Source organism: Macaca nemestrina, chromosome 2, assembly GCF_043159975.1.
Source record: "Macaca nemestrina isolate mMacNem1 chromosome 2, mMacNem.hap1, whole genome shotgun sequence".
In the NCBI taxonomy this organism is placed as follows: domain Eukaryota; kingdom Metazoa; phylum Chordata; class Mammalia; order Primates; family Cercopithecidae; genus Macaca; species Macaca nemestrina.
In genome coordinates, this window is record NC_092126.1 from 192,370,910 (window position 1) to 192,385,626 (window position 14,717).

The 14,717-nt window shown below is 33.8% G+C and overlaps 2 protein-coding genes across 3 annotated transcripts in view; one reads left to right on the forward strand and one right to left on the reverse strand.

The window, feature by feature from the left end:
- LOC105485503 (POU class 1 homeobox 1) overlaps nucleotides 1–9,389 on the forward strand; it is a 23,641-nt gene extending 14,252 nt beyond the window's left edge. For both annotated transcript variants that reach the window (XM_011747887.2, XM_011747888.2), the window contains exons 5-6: nucleotides 697–757; nucleotides 1,952–9,389. In XM_011747887.2, the coding sequence (XP_011746189.1) occupies nucleotides 697–757; nucleotides 1,952–2,162 (272 nt within the window). In that variant the 3' untranslated portion in view covers nucleotides 2,163–9,389. The remainder of the gene's footprint in view (nucleotides 1–696; nucleotides 758–1,951) is intronic.
- Nucleotides 6,538–14,717, reverse strand: part of LOC105485504 (charged multivesicular body protein 2B) — a 27,639-nt gene continuing 19,459 nt past the window's right edge. Inside the window, exons 4-6 of the mRNA XM_011747889.2 lie at nucleotides 11,546–11,648; nucleotides 8,524–8,630; nucleotides 6,538–8,321 (exon numbers count right to left, since the gene is read on the reverse strand). Coding sequence (XP_011746191.1) covers nucleotides 8,211–8,321; nucleotides 8,524–8,630; nucleotides 11,546–11,648 — 321 coding nt within the window. The 3' untranslated portion in view covers nucleotides 6,538–8,210. The remainder of the gene's footprint in view (nucleotides 8,322–8,523; nucleotides 8,631–11,545; nucleotides 11,649–14,717) is intronic.

Below are 14,717 nucleotides of genomic sequence, written 5' to 3' on the forward strand. Positions count from 1 at the left end.
ATCAGTAGGATTAATGCTAAAGCAGGAAGTTTGAGGGATTTTTTTTCCCTCCTTTTCTCTTTGAGATGAAAAACAAACATTTTGTTATATCACACTAAAAACAACAACAAAAAAGGAAGGGCAATGTAAGTATGGAAATAAATTTATTGAGGAGAGAATAACCTATATAAGGAAAGCTTACAAGGTAAGTTGGCATTAGCATGAAGGGGTAAAATGCTTATTTTTTTACACATCCATTTTTTTCCTCTCTTTTATACTAGAGAAATTATATATGAATCATATTTGTATCCTAATATTAGTGTACACAAATCATTTGCACACACGAGTCTTCCAAGTAAATAATATAAGCAATTGCTAGATATGCAACTTAATGAGATACAATTATCTACTCATACAAATGTCAGAGCTGGATAAACAGTGAGGTTTGAGAGTAGTTACAGCAAGCATTCCAACAAAAGTAAAGTGAGGATATTATTTGTAGAAAGTGCCTTTGCGAGGTTAACATTTATTTCTGCGTTGATATTTTTCACTAAGGTCTGTAATAGAAAATGACTTAGACTGCAAACATTTAAGACAAAAATGTCTGGCATTTTTATTTTGCATTGTTTTATGAAAACAAATTGAAATCCAAATCAGATAGTTTTTTATAAAGAGTCTACTTTGTATTTGTAATTATCTCTCTTTTCCACATTATAGCTTTGTACAATGAAAAAGTGGGAGCAAATGAAAGGAAAAGAAAACGAAGAACAACTATAAGGTATTCTTTATATTAAAAGTTCCTGAGGACAAGACTGGTATTTTATAAATGGAATGAGCATTTGAGTGTAATGCAGGTGTAACATAACATAGAAATGTAAGGCGAATTGGGAGGCCAAGGTGGGCCTGAGGTCAGGAGTCCGAGACCAGTCTGGCCAACATGGTGAAACTCTGTCTCTACTAAAAATATAAAATTTAGCCGGTCATGGTGGCGGGTGCCTATAACCCCAGCTACTCAGGAGGCTGAGGCAGGAGAATGGCTTGAACCCGGGAGGCGGAGGTTGCAGTGATCCGAGATCATGCCACTGCACTCCAGCCTGGGCAACAGAGCGAGACTCTGTCTCAAACAATAAAATAAAATAAAATAAAATAAAATAAAATAAAATAAAATAAAATAAAATAAAATAAAAGTAAATACAGTCTAATGAAGAAACAGGATGGGTTATAAAAAAATAATGTAATAACTGTGAGAAATGGAGAGCTAATAATTTTTAACATTTGATGGAAAATTATGTATTGTTTGATTCAAGAACACTTTTGCTCCAGAAATTATGAATACAAACAGAAAGAAAACAATCATTTCTAAGAGAGTGGCCATATCTTCTGCCCTTTTAGATATAACTTATTGCTCTGGCAATGTAGTATCCACGGTGTCTGTAGTATTTAAAAATATGACACTAGTAATCAGTGTTTCGGTCTCTTAAAGTTCAACATGACCTCTTGCATTTCAACCCAGAAAGATTGTTCATTGATCTTTTTGTAGTTTTTGTGAGACATGCTTAGGAAATACTAAAAGACAGATTTTGTTTTGGTTGGTCAGTTGTTCACTAGAGGTTATCTTTATTGAAAACAGCCCTAAATGATTTTGGGGAGATCCTTAGAAATGTCTAGGAAAATGTTCATTTTCTTTTCATGAACTCAGTGCCCTCTGGTGGCACAAAGTGGGATACACATAGAAAGCCTGGGTCCCTTAATTCTTTCTGTGACTCTGGTGCAACTCTACCTTGCATAAGACCAAACATCTACACATTTAACAAACTATACATTTTTCCTTGTAAAGTGTCTTGCAAGTATGTTCAGAGTTTTTCGTTTCCTTTTCATGTTAATATTTAGGAAATTCAACCTACCTTAATTTTGATCTGTCACAAACTTCACTAAAAACAACATTTCACCCCTTATGTCCACCCCACCCCAGCATTGCTGCTAAAGATGCTCTGGAGCGACACTTTGGAGAACAGAATAAACCTTCTTCTCAAGAGATCATGCGGATGGCTGAAGAACTGAATCTGGAGAAAGAAGTAGTAAGAGTTTGGTTTTGCAACCGGAGGCAAAGAGAAAAACGGGTGAAAACAAGTCTGAATCAGAGTTTATTTTCTATTTCTAAGGAGCATCTTGAGTGCAGATAAGATTTTTCTACTGTATAATAGCCTTTTTTTCCTGTTTCATTCCTTTCTCTTCCTCAAGAAAAACAGAAATTACTTGGTTGACTTAAAATCATTTTATATCAATAGCTTTTACAGAAGCATTGCTTTTCCACTTTTTTTAAAAAAAGAAACCAACAATTTAAATTATAGTGATGTTATTTACTTGAAATAATTATTCTCAGAAGCCAGATTATACATTTTAAGCCAAATATATTAACAGTAATAAAACGATCTCTCTCTGTTTTCTCTCTCTCTCTCACACACACACACTGACATATGAGTGTGCATATGAGTTTATAGATTCCTTTTCCAAATATGTGTATTAGTTTTTTAACATTTAAGTCAGTAATGACACATATGTAAAGCACATCACCAGAAATATCCAATTCGAAAATTAATTAGCCAATGTTCTGCTTTCTACCAACTCTACTAGTTTGTCTGAACTAAAAGTTTTGAACTTAGAGCCAGAGGTGTCTTATACTTTTATTACTACCTTTAAGGAATAAGCCTCAATCAGAATTGATACTTTGAAGTAGAACTGTTTCAAAAGAGATTTGTAGAAACATTAATTTTTGATCTTTTTATTCCTCCTAAATATTAGCTTTTTGATGTGTAGCCATAGAAAAGAATGCTTTATGGATCCTTGAGCCTCAAACCATTAGTCTATAAGCTGCAACGGGACAGGAAGAGATCTGGCTTGTTTGGTGTTATTTCTCCGGGACTTGGGAAAGTTCTTGCTCATATTAGGCATGCAATATTTGTTAAATGAAGGAGTGCAATGTTAACAATAGCTACAAATGTGAACGGCATCACCTAATTTTAAATTATAATGTTTTTGAAATCTCACAATCTGGAAAATCATCCAGGTTTCTATAACAAGACATGATCACTTTTGGTATAATTGATTAGAATCTGATTTACTATTTGTAAAAATGTTTGACATATTGAGATTTTAATTTTAGTTCTGAGAATTGTATCGAAAAGAACATATTTATTTAAATTTTAAGAATGCATTACCTTGAAACATGCTAGTAGAAGCAAACTGTAATGTGATATTAACTTAGAATAGTGACTTTTTTTTACATTTGGAATGTAAATCTGCTGGCTATGTTTATCTAACTTATTTTAATATAACAAAAGTGGTAACATTAGACCAAATTTTATTGTTGAATTAGAATGCTTAGAAAATAAATGATACTGTCCAGTCTCTTTTTATGATATTATTAAAGACCCAGTATTTTTATAGGTCATAATCTACATAGACTATATATGTATGTTCATACATAATCACCATCAATTGGATGGGTAAAATTTGATATATTACTAACAAAGATAGACATTTAACTAACAAAACAGCTTTCAGTGGCCTAATCATCCATGCTTAAGCACACATTTAGCATCCAAAAGATATGAAATACAACATTCTTATTTAAGAGTAAATTCCAAATTATTCAGCCACACAGCCATTCAAGTTCCTTCTCTGGATAACTCAACATTTCTTCGCCTACTTAAAACACATTAACTGGGGAAGGAATTCTTTAGTTTGCTAAAAGCCAGATCATGTATACATACATGTATATGTATATATGCAAAAATGTATATATGCACTTTGAAACTTGCAAATAGAAATAAAACGTCATGCAGTATAAATCTAGATTAGTGATTGTTTTGCATTTTAAATATGATTCCTCTGGTAATGTTTACTCTTTATGTAACAAAAATAAGCATGTATATATGCTTACATCATCAATATATTTTAGATCATAATCAGCATCATTAAACATCCATCCATAAGGTTATTCTTTTCAAGTTTAGACACTACCAGTATTGGGAACTATGTTTTTCCCTAAAATAAATTATTTTAATACTTACTATTGAAATAGCAAATTATTATTATTATTATTATTATTGAGACGGAATCTCACTCTGTCACCCAGGCTGGAGTACAGTGGCATGATTATTGTTCACTGCAGCCTCAGTCTCCTGGCCTCTCCACCTCAGCCTCCTGAGTAGCTGGGACTACAGTTGCCACGCTACCATGCCTGGTTATGTTCAAAATTTTTGTAGAGACGGGGGTCTCCCTATGTTGCCCAGCCTGATCTTGAACTCCTAGACCTAAGTGATCCTCCCTCCTCAGCCTCCCAAAGTGCTGGAATTACAGGCATGAACCACTGTGCCCAGTGAAATAGCAATTCTTTGCTAACTGATATGGTTTGGCTGTGTCCTACCCAAATCTCATCTTGAATTGTAGTTCCCATAATCCCCACGTGTGGTGGGAGGGACCAAGTGAAGATTAGGGGGACGATTTCCCGCATCCTGTTCTTACAATAGTTAGTTCTCATGAGATCTGATGGTCTTATAAGGGGCTTTCCCCTTAGGTGGGCTCTCATTCGCTCTCCTGCCGCTCTGCAAAGAGGTACCTTCCACCATGATTGTAAGTTTCCTGAGGCCTTCCCAACCAGTAAGTACCAGTAACTCATTTGTATTGTTTTGTATTATACAAAACTCATTTGTATTGAGACTACTTTCTAACTACATTAAAATAATACTTTAATATATTTTGATTAATTTTCAGAACAGAAAATGGTTAATGCCATTTAGAATGCTAAACCTCAATTAAACAAATGACATATAATTCCCTGTGTAGACTGGTATGTTCATACTTTGGGGAATAAATGACAAAGGCTGACTTTAGCCATAGTCTTTCCCTCTTATATATTTGTGAGCTCTTTAAGTCTTCAGGAATTAGTAGAGTTGTCCATTAAAATGGAAGAAAGATGTTTGTCATTTCTACTAGTTTGGTACATTCAACTTTACCTAGTAAAGGTAGCTGATAAACTCATTCATACAATTTACCTTTCCATCTCTAAAGGTGGAAAGGATTTGTCCAGTCAAAGAAATATTTTCAGTGTTTGGGGATGGTTGGGGGATGTGTGTATTTTCAAATTGTTGGGGGAATGTGGTGTTCCAACAATAGGGAACCTGAAATCTGGCTTCACAATCTTCAGGCTTCCTCTAGGGCAACACCGATCCAGCTGACTACTAAAACAACTAAGCTTAGAATGGTTTTGAATCCTCACCTTCTACAGAGAGGAAATTGGAAGGTTGATCTGTTTCTGAAGTTGCCAACACCTTTTCATGCACAGTAATGGCATCAAAGGGACAAGTCATCACAGGTCTCTTTTGAGACCAGGAAAACCTGGTCTGTTTTAACATGTTAAAACTCCTGTTTTAACAGAGGAGTGTCTAAAATAAGAGTACCTATTTCAATTAGGGCCACAGAGATCAGGTGAGAAGTATGGCAACTAGGATGGTAGGAAATGCATTTTGGCCAAAAAGAGAGTACCAGGTTTTTTCTAAAGACATTCAAATGCAAATAGTAAAATATACATCCCTGTGCAAGTCAAACAACGTAAAGCCCATAGGCTGACAGCTTCCTCTCTCTGTTCCATAGGGTCACAATCTTGAGCCCCTTTCCATTAGCTCTTGCAATAACCAGATACTCCCCTCAGAGCACACAGTACAGTGTGTGCAACATAATCATCTGACAGATGATCATTTTATGTTTTCTAACAGGTGTTATCATTAGTATTGACATTTTTGTATCACATTCTACTTCTCTGGTACTCTGAAATTTCCCCCATAAATAACTTTTTCATTTGGTAACAAAATGTGGCTTTGGGCTGTATCCTTTTCAGTAACAGAGATACTCTTCTATTCTTTCTATGGCAACCTCTTGTTTGATTACAATTGTTAAATTTTTGTGTGTGCCTAAAGAAAAGTTAGAAAAAGCAGGTTAAAAAAAAAAAAAAGCAAAAAACACCCAGTATTTTTATTAAGCTCAATCTATAAGAACCAAGCCCTTATTTCTTATTCCTTAAGGGCTCAAAAGTAACTGTTTTCTTTTCAGCAAAGGATAGGGTAACATTACAAATTTATAGTGACAGTGATTGTGAAAACTACCACCACAACACTTTATAAACGTAGCCAAATCAGACCAGCTCTCTGTCTTTTATGTGCAAATTCTTTTGTGGTGTCCATGTTTGACTGAAACGAAATAAGTCACTAGGACTTACATGTTCAAAAATAAAACTTAAAAATGTTCAATCCCTGAGAATATTGAGAAAAAATTATTAATGTGAAACCACCAAATCTTAGGCTTATTACATTCACAAACATTAGTCTCGTGTACAATTATTTCTTAAAAAGATTTTTTTTTTTTTTAATGTAATTGGCAGAGTTTATCTAATTGTTCTTCTGGGAAAATAATAAAGATCATTCTTTTGAAAAATTACTAAATAAGAATAAAATTTTTAATTTTAGCAGCAACCAAAAAGAGCAAAAAAGGTAAGAAAAGGACAACAATAATAAATCTTTATTGAGATTTTTTAACAAAATAATTTTTAAAAACAAAAGCTCCCACATGTAAACAAGAAAGTAAATAAGTTAGATGGCATTATTATGTACATCCAAGAATCAAAACATGTTCTGGTAAACATTCCATTATCCAGTAAAATGTTTTGACCCATCACTGTTAAGAGAAACTGTGTATTTAATACTACCAATAACGAAACCTAATCTTTGAACATTATAAAATGGTTTACGGAATATAAACTATACAGTTTAGTTTTTCGTTCCTCCTAGCAATCCGTGTCACATGTATAGTAGTCCTAAGATGTATTTTGTCAGTATTAGCCCAAAATGTCCACCATCCCAAATTAACCAGGTTATACATATCTCCTCCAGTTTTCATGGTAGGATGTGTTAGAACCCATATATTACAACATCGTTTTTCAAAACTAACCTAATCCTAACTTCTATTCTAACTAGTCTGGCACTCCTTCATTTTCTCTCTCTGTCTACACGTTCATTAGATACCATGGCAATTTCACCTTAAAAAATACTGCTAATACACATTTAGACGGTAATTTCTGGTAAAATTGTGGTTTATTTATCAAAAAAAGAAATTATTTTAAAAATGTAGGTCAAGCATTGTCATAGTTGTAGTACTTAATTGAGAATAATGGCTTCAATTTAGAAGATTCAATATACACATTCAACAAAATTAAAGTTTAAATTATAATTCATATAATTATAATCCTCACTTTTTAGATGGCCAAAATATATTGTTTACTTACTATAAAGTGTTATTTATTCATTGTCTATTTTTACTAATTATATTCAATGCACAGTAATGGCATCAAAGGGACAAGTCATCATAGGTCTCTTCCGAGACCAGGAAAACCTGGTCTGTTTTAAGAGAGGAGTGTCTCAAATAAGAGTACGTATTTCAATTAGGCCCAGAGATAGGAAAAAGCCAGGATAATCTTTGTAGTGAGGCCTTGCTTTCGGTTTTAAATGTAATTCTTTTCTGCCAGCTGAAATAATTTAAAGATGTGCACAATAGATCTGTGCTATTTAAGGCAGGTGCCAAGCACATTTTGAAAGGTAATAAACTTACCAACTAGAATGTTCTCCCAACGGAAAAAGAAAAAGAAAAGCTATTACAGTTTTTGTTTAAGACAGATGTTTAAATAGCACTCTTCTTTTTGACCATTTAAAAATAATTTGGCAGCTGTAACTGCCTATGGTCATAACACATAATCACTTACAAAAGACAAGCAACAGATACAGAATTAATGATATACTTTTAATATTTTTACAACCCTCTTTAAGTTGGTGCCTAACGGCATTTAACAAGATTTTTATATTCAGTGAAAAAGATTTAGAACATAAACTGACATGAAGTAAGGAATATAATTTCTCTGTGCCATGCAAAAGAGAAGTCAACTTTTTACACATCATCACTCCTAAATAGTTCTAATTAAAATCCAAACTGTTTCCATTTTTGCATCATTGTCATTCTTTGGCAAAAGATTCAAAATAGCCATGGGTTAGGAAACAACTGTTCACTCACAGTCTCCATTTTTTTTTTTCCGCAAAATACATGTGTTTTGTAAAAGAAATCTGCACTGTGCTTGGTTTATACTACATAATTATAAGTAAGCAAAATATTATGACTTTTTTTGACTAATCTACTCCTAAAGCCTTGAGTTGCCGTTCAATCTCTTCATCTGAGATTGTAGCCTTTGAAGTAGAGGCAGATGGTAAGCTTCCAGCAGCTGATGGAGCTTTGGCCATCTATATTAAACAAAGAAAAACAAAAACGTGCATTAGCAAACATTTGGACTAGGACATAACAGGATGTGCTGTACAGAGGTCTCTTTAATTTACTTTTGAAACAGAAATAAAAAACATGTACCTAACAGTAAAAACAAAACAATTAAGTGACAAAGGTGGTAGGTAGAAACTATTTCCAACTAAGAAAAGATGATGTTCATACCTTTCCAGAAATTTCAATTCCAATTTCATCAAGAACTTGATTCACAATATCCTGGCTTTCTTCTTCATCATCAGAACCGTCAAAGATGTCATCAAGTGTGTCATTGACTGGGGGATAAGGGAGAAGGAGCAAAGCATTTACTTTCAAACAAATTTCAGATTAGATTTATATATTTACAGTCTAGCTCAACTATTTTGTATATTACAGAAAGCAAATTCAGTGAACTAAAAAAATCCTTCAAAATGTCAGTGAAGTACATTGATAAATACACATTTGAGCCATTAAATCTGGAACAATGTTCATTTCAACACAAATTATCCTATAGTAAACAAGTCTACTCTGTTTTTTAAAAAATTACATCTAATAGACAAAAACCATGTGATATTCACAGCCACATGTTTAAGACTTTTAAATATTATTTCACAAATTGTATTCATTAAGCTGGTAGAGGAAGAATATGCAAGAATAAAATATCCTGTTAATATCTGGAAAACAATTTACTCTTTTTATATCTATAATCATATTTTTATACCTCTTAAATTTACATTCAAGATACATGTAGAACATTCTAAAGAAATCTAAGGTTCAGTATTTTAATAAATTTGCCTAAAGAATGATGTCCGATTTAACAGGATTATTACTGCTACAACCTTTCCTACCTCTCTTTCCTCCCCAAAATATTTACTGAAAGCACTCTGTATAGAATGCATCATGTTGAGTTGTGGGGAAACAATTTTTGATGGATTGAGATTGTGTCTTTTTTATCTTTGAAACTGGGCACCTCGTGCCTGAAATGCAATACATATACTATGGGTGTATAGACGGAGAAAAATAAAGACCTCGGGTAGTTGACACTAGAAAAAAAATTCAACAGATTGTGGTAAGAGAAAAGATAAATGATTACAAAGTTTCAGAGAAGGAGATTACATCCAACTGGGAGGAAGTAACATGTGAAGTAATCTGGCAAGGATACATAGGGTTTAACCACACAGAGATACAAAAATGGAATGGCCTGGGCAAAGTCATGGTGAGGCAACAGGGACACAAGCAAGAAAGAATAAGTTCTTCTGTTTGGTTGTTATTTAAGGTACATAAATGGAAAATGTCTGGGAGAAAAAAAAATTACAGCAGTTAGCCTAAAATTGTTCCTCTCCTGGTATCTGGCGAATGTCCCCAGAAGAAGAAAGACAGGTAACCTAGTCTGATTTCCTTGTAATCATGTTGGTAACTGTGGCTCCTGAAAAACAGGCTTAATGTTTACTACAAGAGTCTTTGTCTATGGAATGCTTGTACCAGGGTGTCCTGGTTTAGGACTGCTATAGTAACAAACCTATAATCTATGGGTTTATGCACCATGACTCCCTGGAAAATGTCACGTAAGGTAGGCAGTCATCTAGGGTATAAACTGAAGATGTTTCATAACCTAAATACTTCCTTCGTGTTTTTTATTTAAAATTTGGGGATTTTATCTTGTAGTAAGCAGAAAACCCCTGAAGGAATTTAATCAATATGCTCAGAGGTAAGATCCTGGAAAAAAATAATTTAGCCGTATGTTACTCAGATGTAACTTAGCAAAGTAATACGGGAGATGTGAAGTCCAGGTCATGAGGAGTTTATAAGTCCAGGTCATGCGGAGTTTATAAGTAAAGAAGTGGTTGCAGAAAAAAAAAAAAATGAATGAAGTAGATAGAAGAAAAAGATGAGAGAGGTGTAATCAGACTAACAAAGAACGCTTTCAGAAAGAATGTAATAATGCTCATCACAGGTATACTGTAAATTTCCCAAAGATCTTGTGTCTTAACTTAAATGTGAACAAGCTTTGGAGCAACAGAGCAGAATATAAATTCCAACTGGAAAAAGATATGTTGATTTACACCTTGAATTTATTTTGGGATGAAAATATTGTTAGTGTATTTTACTAGGTTGTTAAAAAAAAAATGAGTAACCATCAATAACTACTATTATACTACAGACTAATTTGCAATGTATTAAAATACAAATGAGAACAACTGCAGTAGGTATTATAGATATCTGATTAAGTAAGGGTTGTTGATTCTTTTCATTATAGCTTAATGGAAAAGTTCATTTCTCTGGTAAAGACTGCCATCACTGGCATTGGAAACCACATGTTCAATACTATGATCATTATATAAATAACAGTTTATATAATAAACAGTTCTCTCAGTCATTAAAATATGATTGATGATGTTTCAACAACCTGAAAAAACTCAAGAGTTTTCAAACTAAAGGCCTGAAGTGAAAACTACAGAACTTTGGAGCTGTCAAAGATAAACAGGCAATATCATTACAACCGCGAATAAAAACAGCTGTCCTGAAATAGAATACTAGAATAATAATGAGTTTATTCACCCTGGCAACTTAATTTGATACTGTTTTATACACTAAATGTTATTAAATGCTGTTAAACTAAAATATAGCAGATAAGCAAAGCTAAACTGGTATATCCCTAAACAGTTGTAAAACATTTATTTTTTCTATTTTTCATGTTTTATAGTTGTAAAACATTTAGAAAACATACTTTCAAAACAATGATTTTGTAAATACATTTCCACCATAACATGCAATTAGTTTATATTCAAAAAGACAAAAATTAAATATTAGAAGACTCTTGTGTGAGGGAAAAAAAAAATGAGAATAAAAACCAAAAAAAAAAAAGAGCTCCATTACCTCTACCCCTAATATAGGCAAATCTTCTATAGCACCGAAGAGTCGACATAACTCTGAAACTGCCTGACTTATATCATGAAGAATTATTTACCTCACAAGTTGGTTTTGGTATAGTAATCGATAAAGTAAAACTGCTAAAGCCAATGTGTAATAGAGATATGGCATAACATATTTTATACCTTTCCCTCAGTTAAATACAAATAGAATTTTGAGCCTGTCATTTTTGGTTTCATCATTTCTGCCTTCGTGAATGAGAATATGAGACTTAAAGTAAATAAATGTCTAATTTAAAGATAAGAAAACTATATATTTCATTATAACTTATTAAACTTACTCATTTCTTCAGTCATCTCCATTTTCATGTTTTCCTTCTGGAAATTCTGCATTGTTTGTAATGTCTTTTGTGGATCCATCTTCTTGTTAACTGCCTGCATTGTCTTTAAATGTATTTACAAGATTCATGTTACTTTCATAATTCTGAAAATTTTACTATGAAGTAAGTCAAAAGGGAACACATCAAATATAGACAGGCTTTTAAAAGATAGCCATCCTACCGTAATCAAACATAGAGTGTTAAATATTCTAGAAAAAAATGAAATAGTCATTTGGAAACCATCTGCTTAACATCTATATAATAAAGACCAGTGTGGAAAATCTCATCTGAACAGCAGGCAAGAAATTATGTAATAAAAAACATTATCAGCATAAAATCCTTCGCTATTCAAATAAGAAAATTAAATTTACCTGTTTATGTGGCAAGTAGGTAATGTCAATAAATTTTTAAATTTAATTTTTATAAAAACTTTCATTAACATTTTTAATGTCTAAATTTAAAAAGATTAGAAGATATACTAGCATACATACTTAATCTATTAACACATTTAAAACGATGGTTTAAAAAAACATAAAAATGTGAGTTTTGAAAAACTATGTGAAAACAATTCTCTTACATTATACATTCACAACTCATTTCACTAAGAGATTAATGTTCTCTAGTATCACCAAAATTTATTTACAATCATGTGTCATGTGCTTACATTTTGGTTAATGACCCACAGCATATACGACAGTGGCCCCATAAGATTATAATACTCCATTTTTACTATACCTTTCTTATGTTTAGCTATGTTTAGATACACAGATACTTAAACCATTATGTTACAACTGCCTACGAAATTCAGTACAGTGTAGCCTAGGACCAACAGGCTATACCATATAGCCTAGATGCGTAGTAGGCTGTATCACCTAGGTTTATGTAAGTATACTCCAAAATGTTTGCACAATGACAAAATTGCCTAAGATGAATTTTTCAGAATGTTAAGGCAGACATGACTGTATTTTTATATATATGATGCATAATATATGCATGATAAACATGTGTGTATGCATTATATAGCTAATTCAGTATATTAAAAGAAACCCTACAATAGAAAACACGTTGATTTCAAAGATATGAAGCAAATAGTCCTTTCTCAACTGCATGCAATGCTGTAGTCAAAGTATTCTTTCCAAGTATGACACTGCATTCCCCTCATCCCTGCCCACCCCCAACACACCTAACTCTCTAGTGGCTTTCCAGTGCTCTTAAGTGCTAAAAGTCAAATTCCATAATTTGCCTATGAGCCCTAACATGGATTAAACTTTGCACTATTGCTCTCTAGACACATCTTTCATTCCTTAAACGCGCTATGTTTTCTCTTGCCACTTGAGGCCAGGAGTTTGAGACTAGCCTAGCCAACACGGTAAAAACCCATCTCTACTAAATATACAAAAATTAGCGAGGCATAGTGGCTCACACCCACAATGCCAGCTACTCAGGAGGCTGTGGCAGGAAAATGGCTAGAACCTGGGAGGCAGAGGTTGCTGTGAGCCAAGATTGCACCATTGCACTCCAGCCTGGGCAACAGAGCAAGACTGTCTCAAAAATCAGACAATCAAAAAGAATACAGTAACTGAGACACAAAATGTATACTGAAACGTTCTCTCTCTCTTCTTTTTTTTTGAGACAGAGTCTCTCTCTGTCACCCAGGCTGGAGTGCAGCGGCGTGATCTCGGCTCACTGCAACCTTTGCCTCTCAGGTTTCTGCAATTCTCCTGCCTCAGCCTCCCAAGTAGCTGGGATTACAGATGCCCACCACCATGCCCAGCTAATTTTTGTATTTTTAGTAGAGGTGGGGTTTTGCCATGTTGGCCAGACTGGTCTTGAACTCCTGGCCTCAAGTGATCTGCCTGCCTTGACCTCCCAAAGTGCTGAGATTACAGGCATGAGCCACCATGCCCGGCTTGAGGCTTGAAACTTTCTCATTTTAAAGATTATAATGTGTCACTGTACTTTTTGTACTTCACAAAATGGATGCACTCTACTCTTTATTTGCACAAATGTATTGGGTACATCTAAAAATTTGTTACACACATATAATGCATAGTGATCTAGTCTGAGTGTTTAGGGTGTCCACCACCCAAGTACAATATATTTTTGTTAACTATAATCTCCCTACTCTGCTATGAAAGATTGAATTTATTCCTTCTAACTGTACGTTTGTACAGCATTCGACTTGCATGTGCTCTGCTGTCTCAAACACAATTACAGTTAACACTCCTTACTTGTGGATTCCACATTTGAGAATTTACCTACTCATTAAAATGTATTTGTAACCTCAAATGAATACCTGCAGTGTTTTAATGCTTATCTGTGGACATTTACAAAGCAGCAAAACATCTGAGTCACCCAACATGCACATTTCCAGCTGAGGTCAAACAAGTTGATGTTCTGCCTTCTTACTGCAAATTAAGTGTCCTTTCCACAGTTTATTTAGTGTCACATTTTTCTCACTTTTCTACTTTTTGTTGGTGATTTCACTGATAAAAAATGATCCCCAAACATTGTATCCCCAAACATGCTGCCCAGTGTTCCTAAGTGAAAGAAGGACATGATGCGCTTTATGGAGAAAATATATGTTAGATAAGCTTTGTTGGGGAATGAGATATAGTCCCATTAGTCATGAGCTCAATATGAGCAAATCAACTATCTATTAAATATGGCATCTTTAAACAGAAACACAAGGTTAGTCAGGTACAGATTAGGTGATGAAAAAATGTTGTGGGCAAAGGCTCACAGAAATATAACTAGTATTTCCCCTGGGAGCAATGGTTCAATATGCACTATTTCAGTGTTCCTGACTTCATGGGACATAACTACTATGAGTAACAAAAAAATGCCCGTGTATACCATTTCCCTATCATAAAGCTTGTACTTTCCTCTGAAGCTTTTTTTTTCTTTTGCACTTCATATTCATAATCCCTCTTCTGTACATCTAACCTCTAATGATATTCTTAAAACCTCTGTCTTATGCAATGTCTTTTAGATCACCCTACTCAAAGGTCTGTGCAATTCATAAAGCTTAGCACGACTGATATATAGTGGGTAGGTTCCTAGAGACATATCTTAAGCTCCCCCAATTGAACTATAAAATCTGTGAAAGCAGACCTTCTGTCTTAGCCTCTTT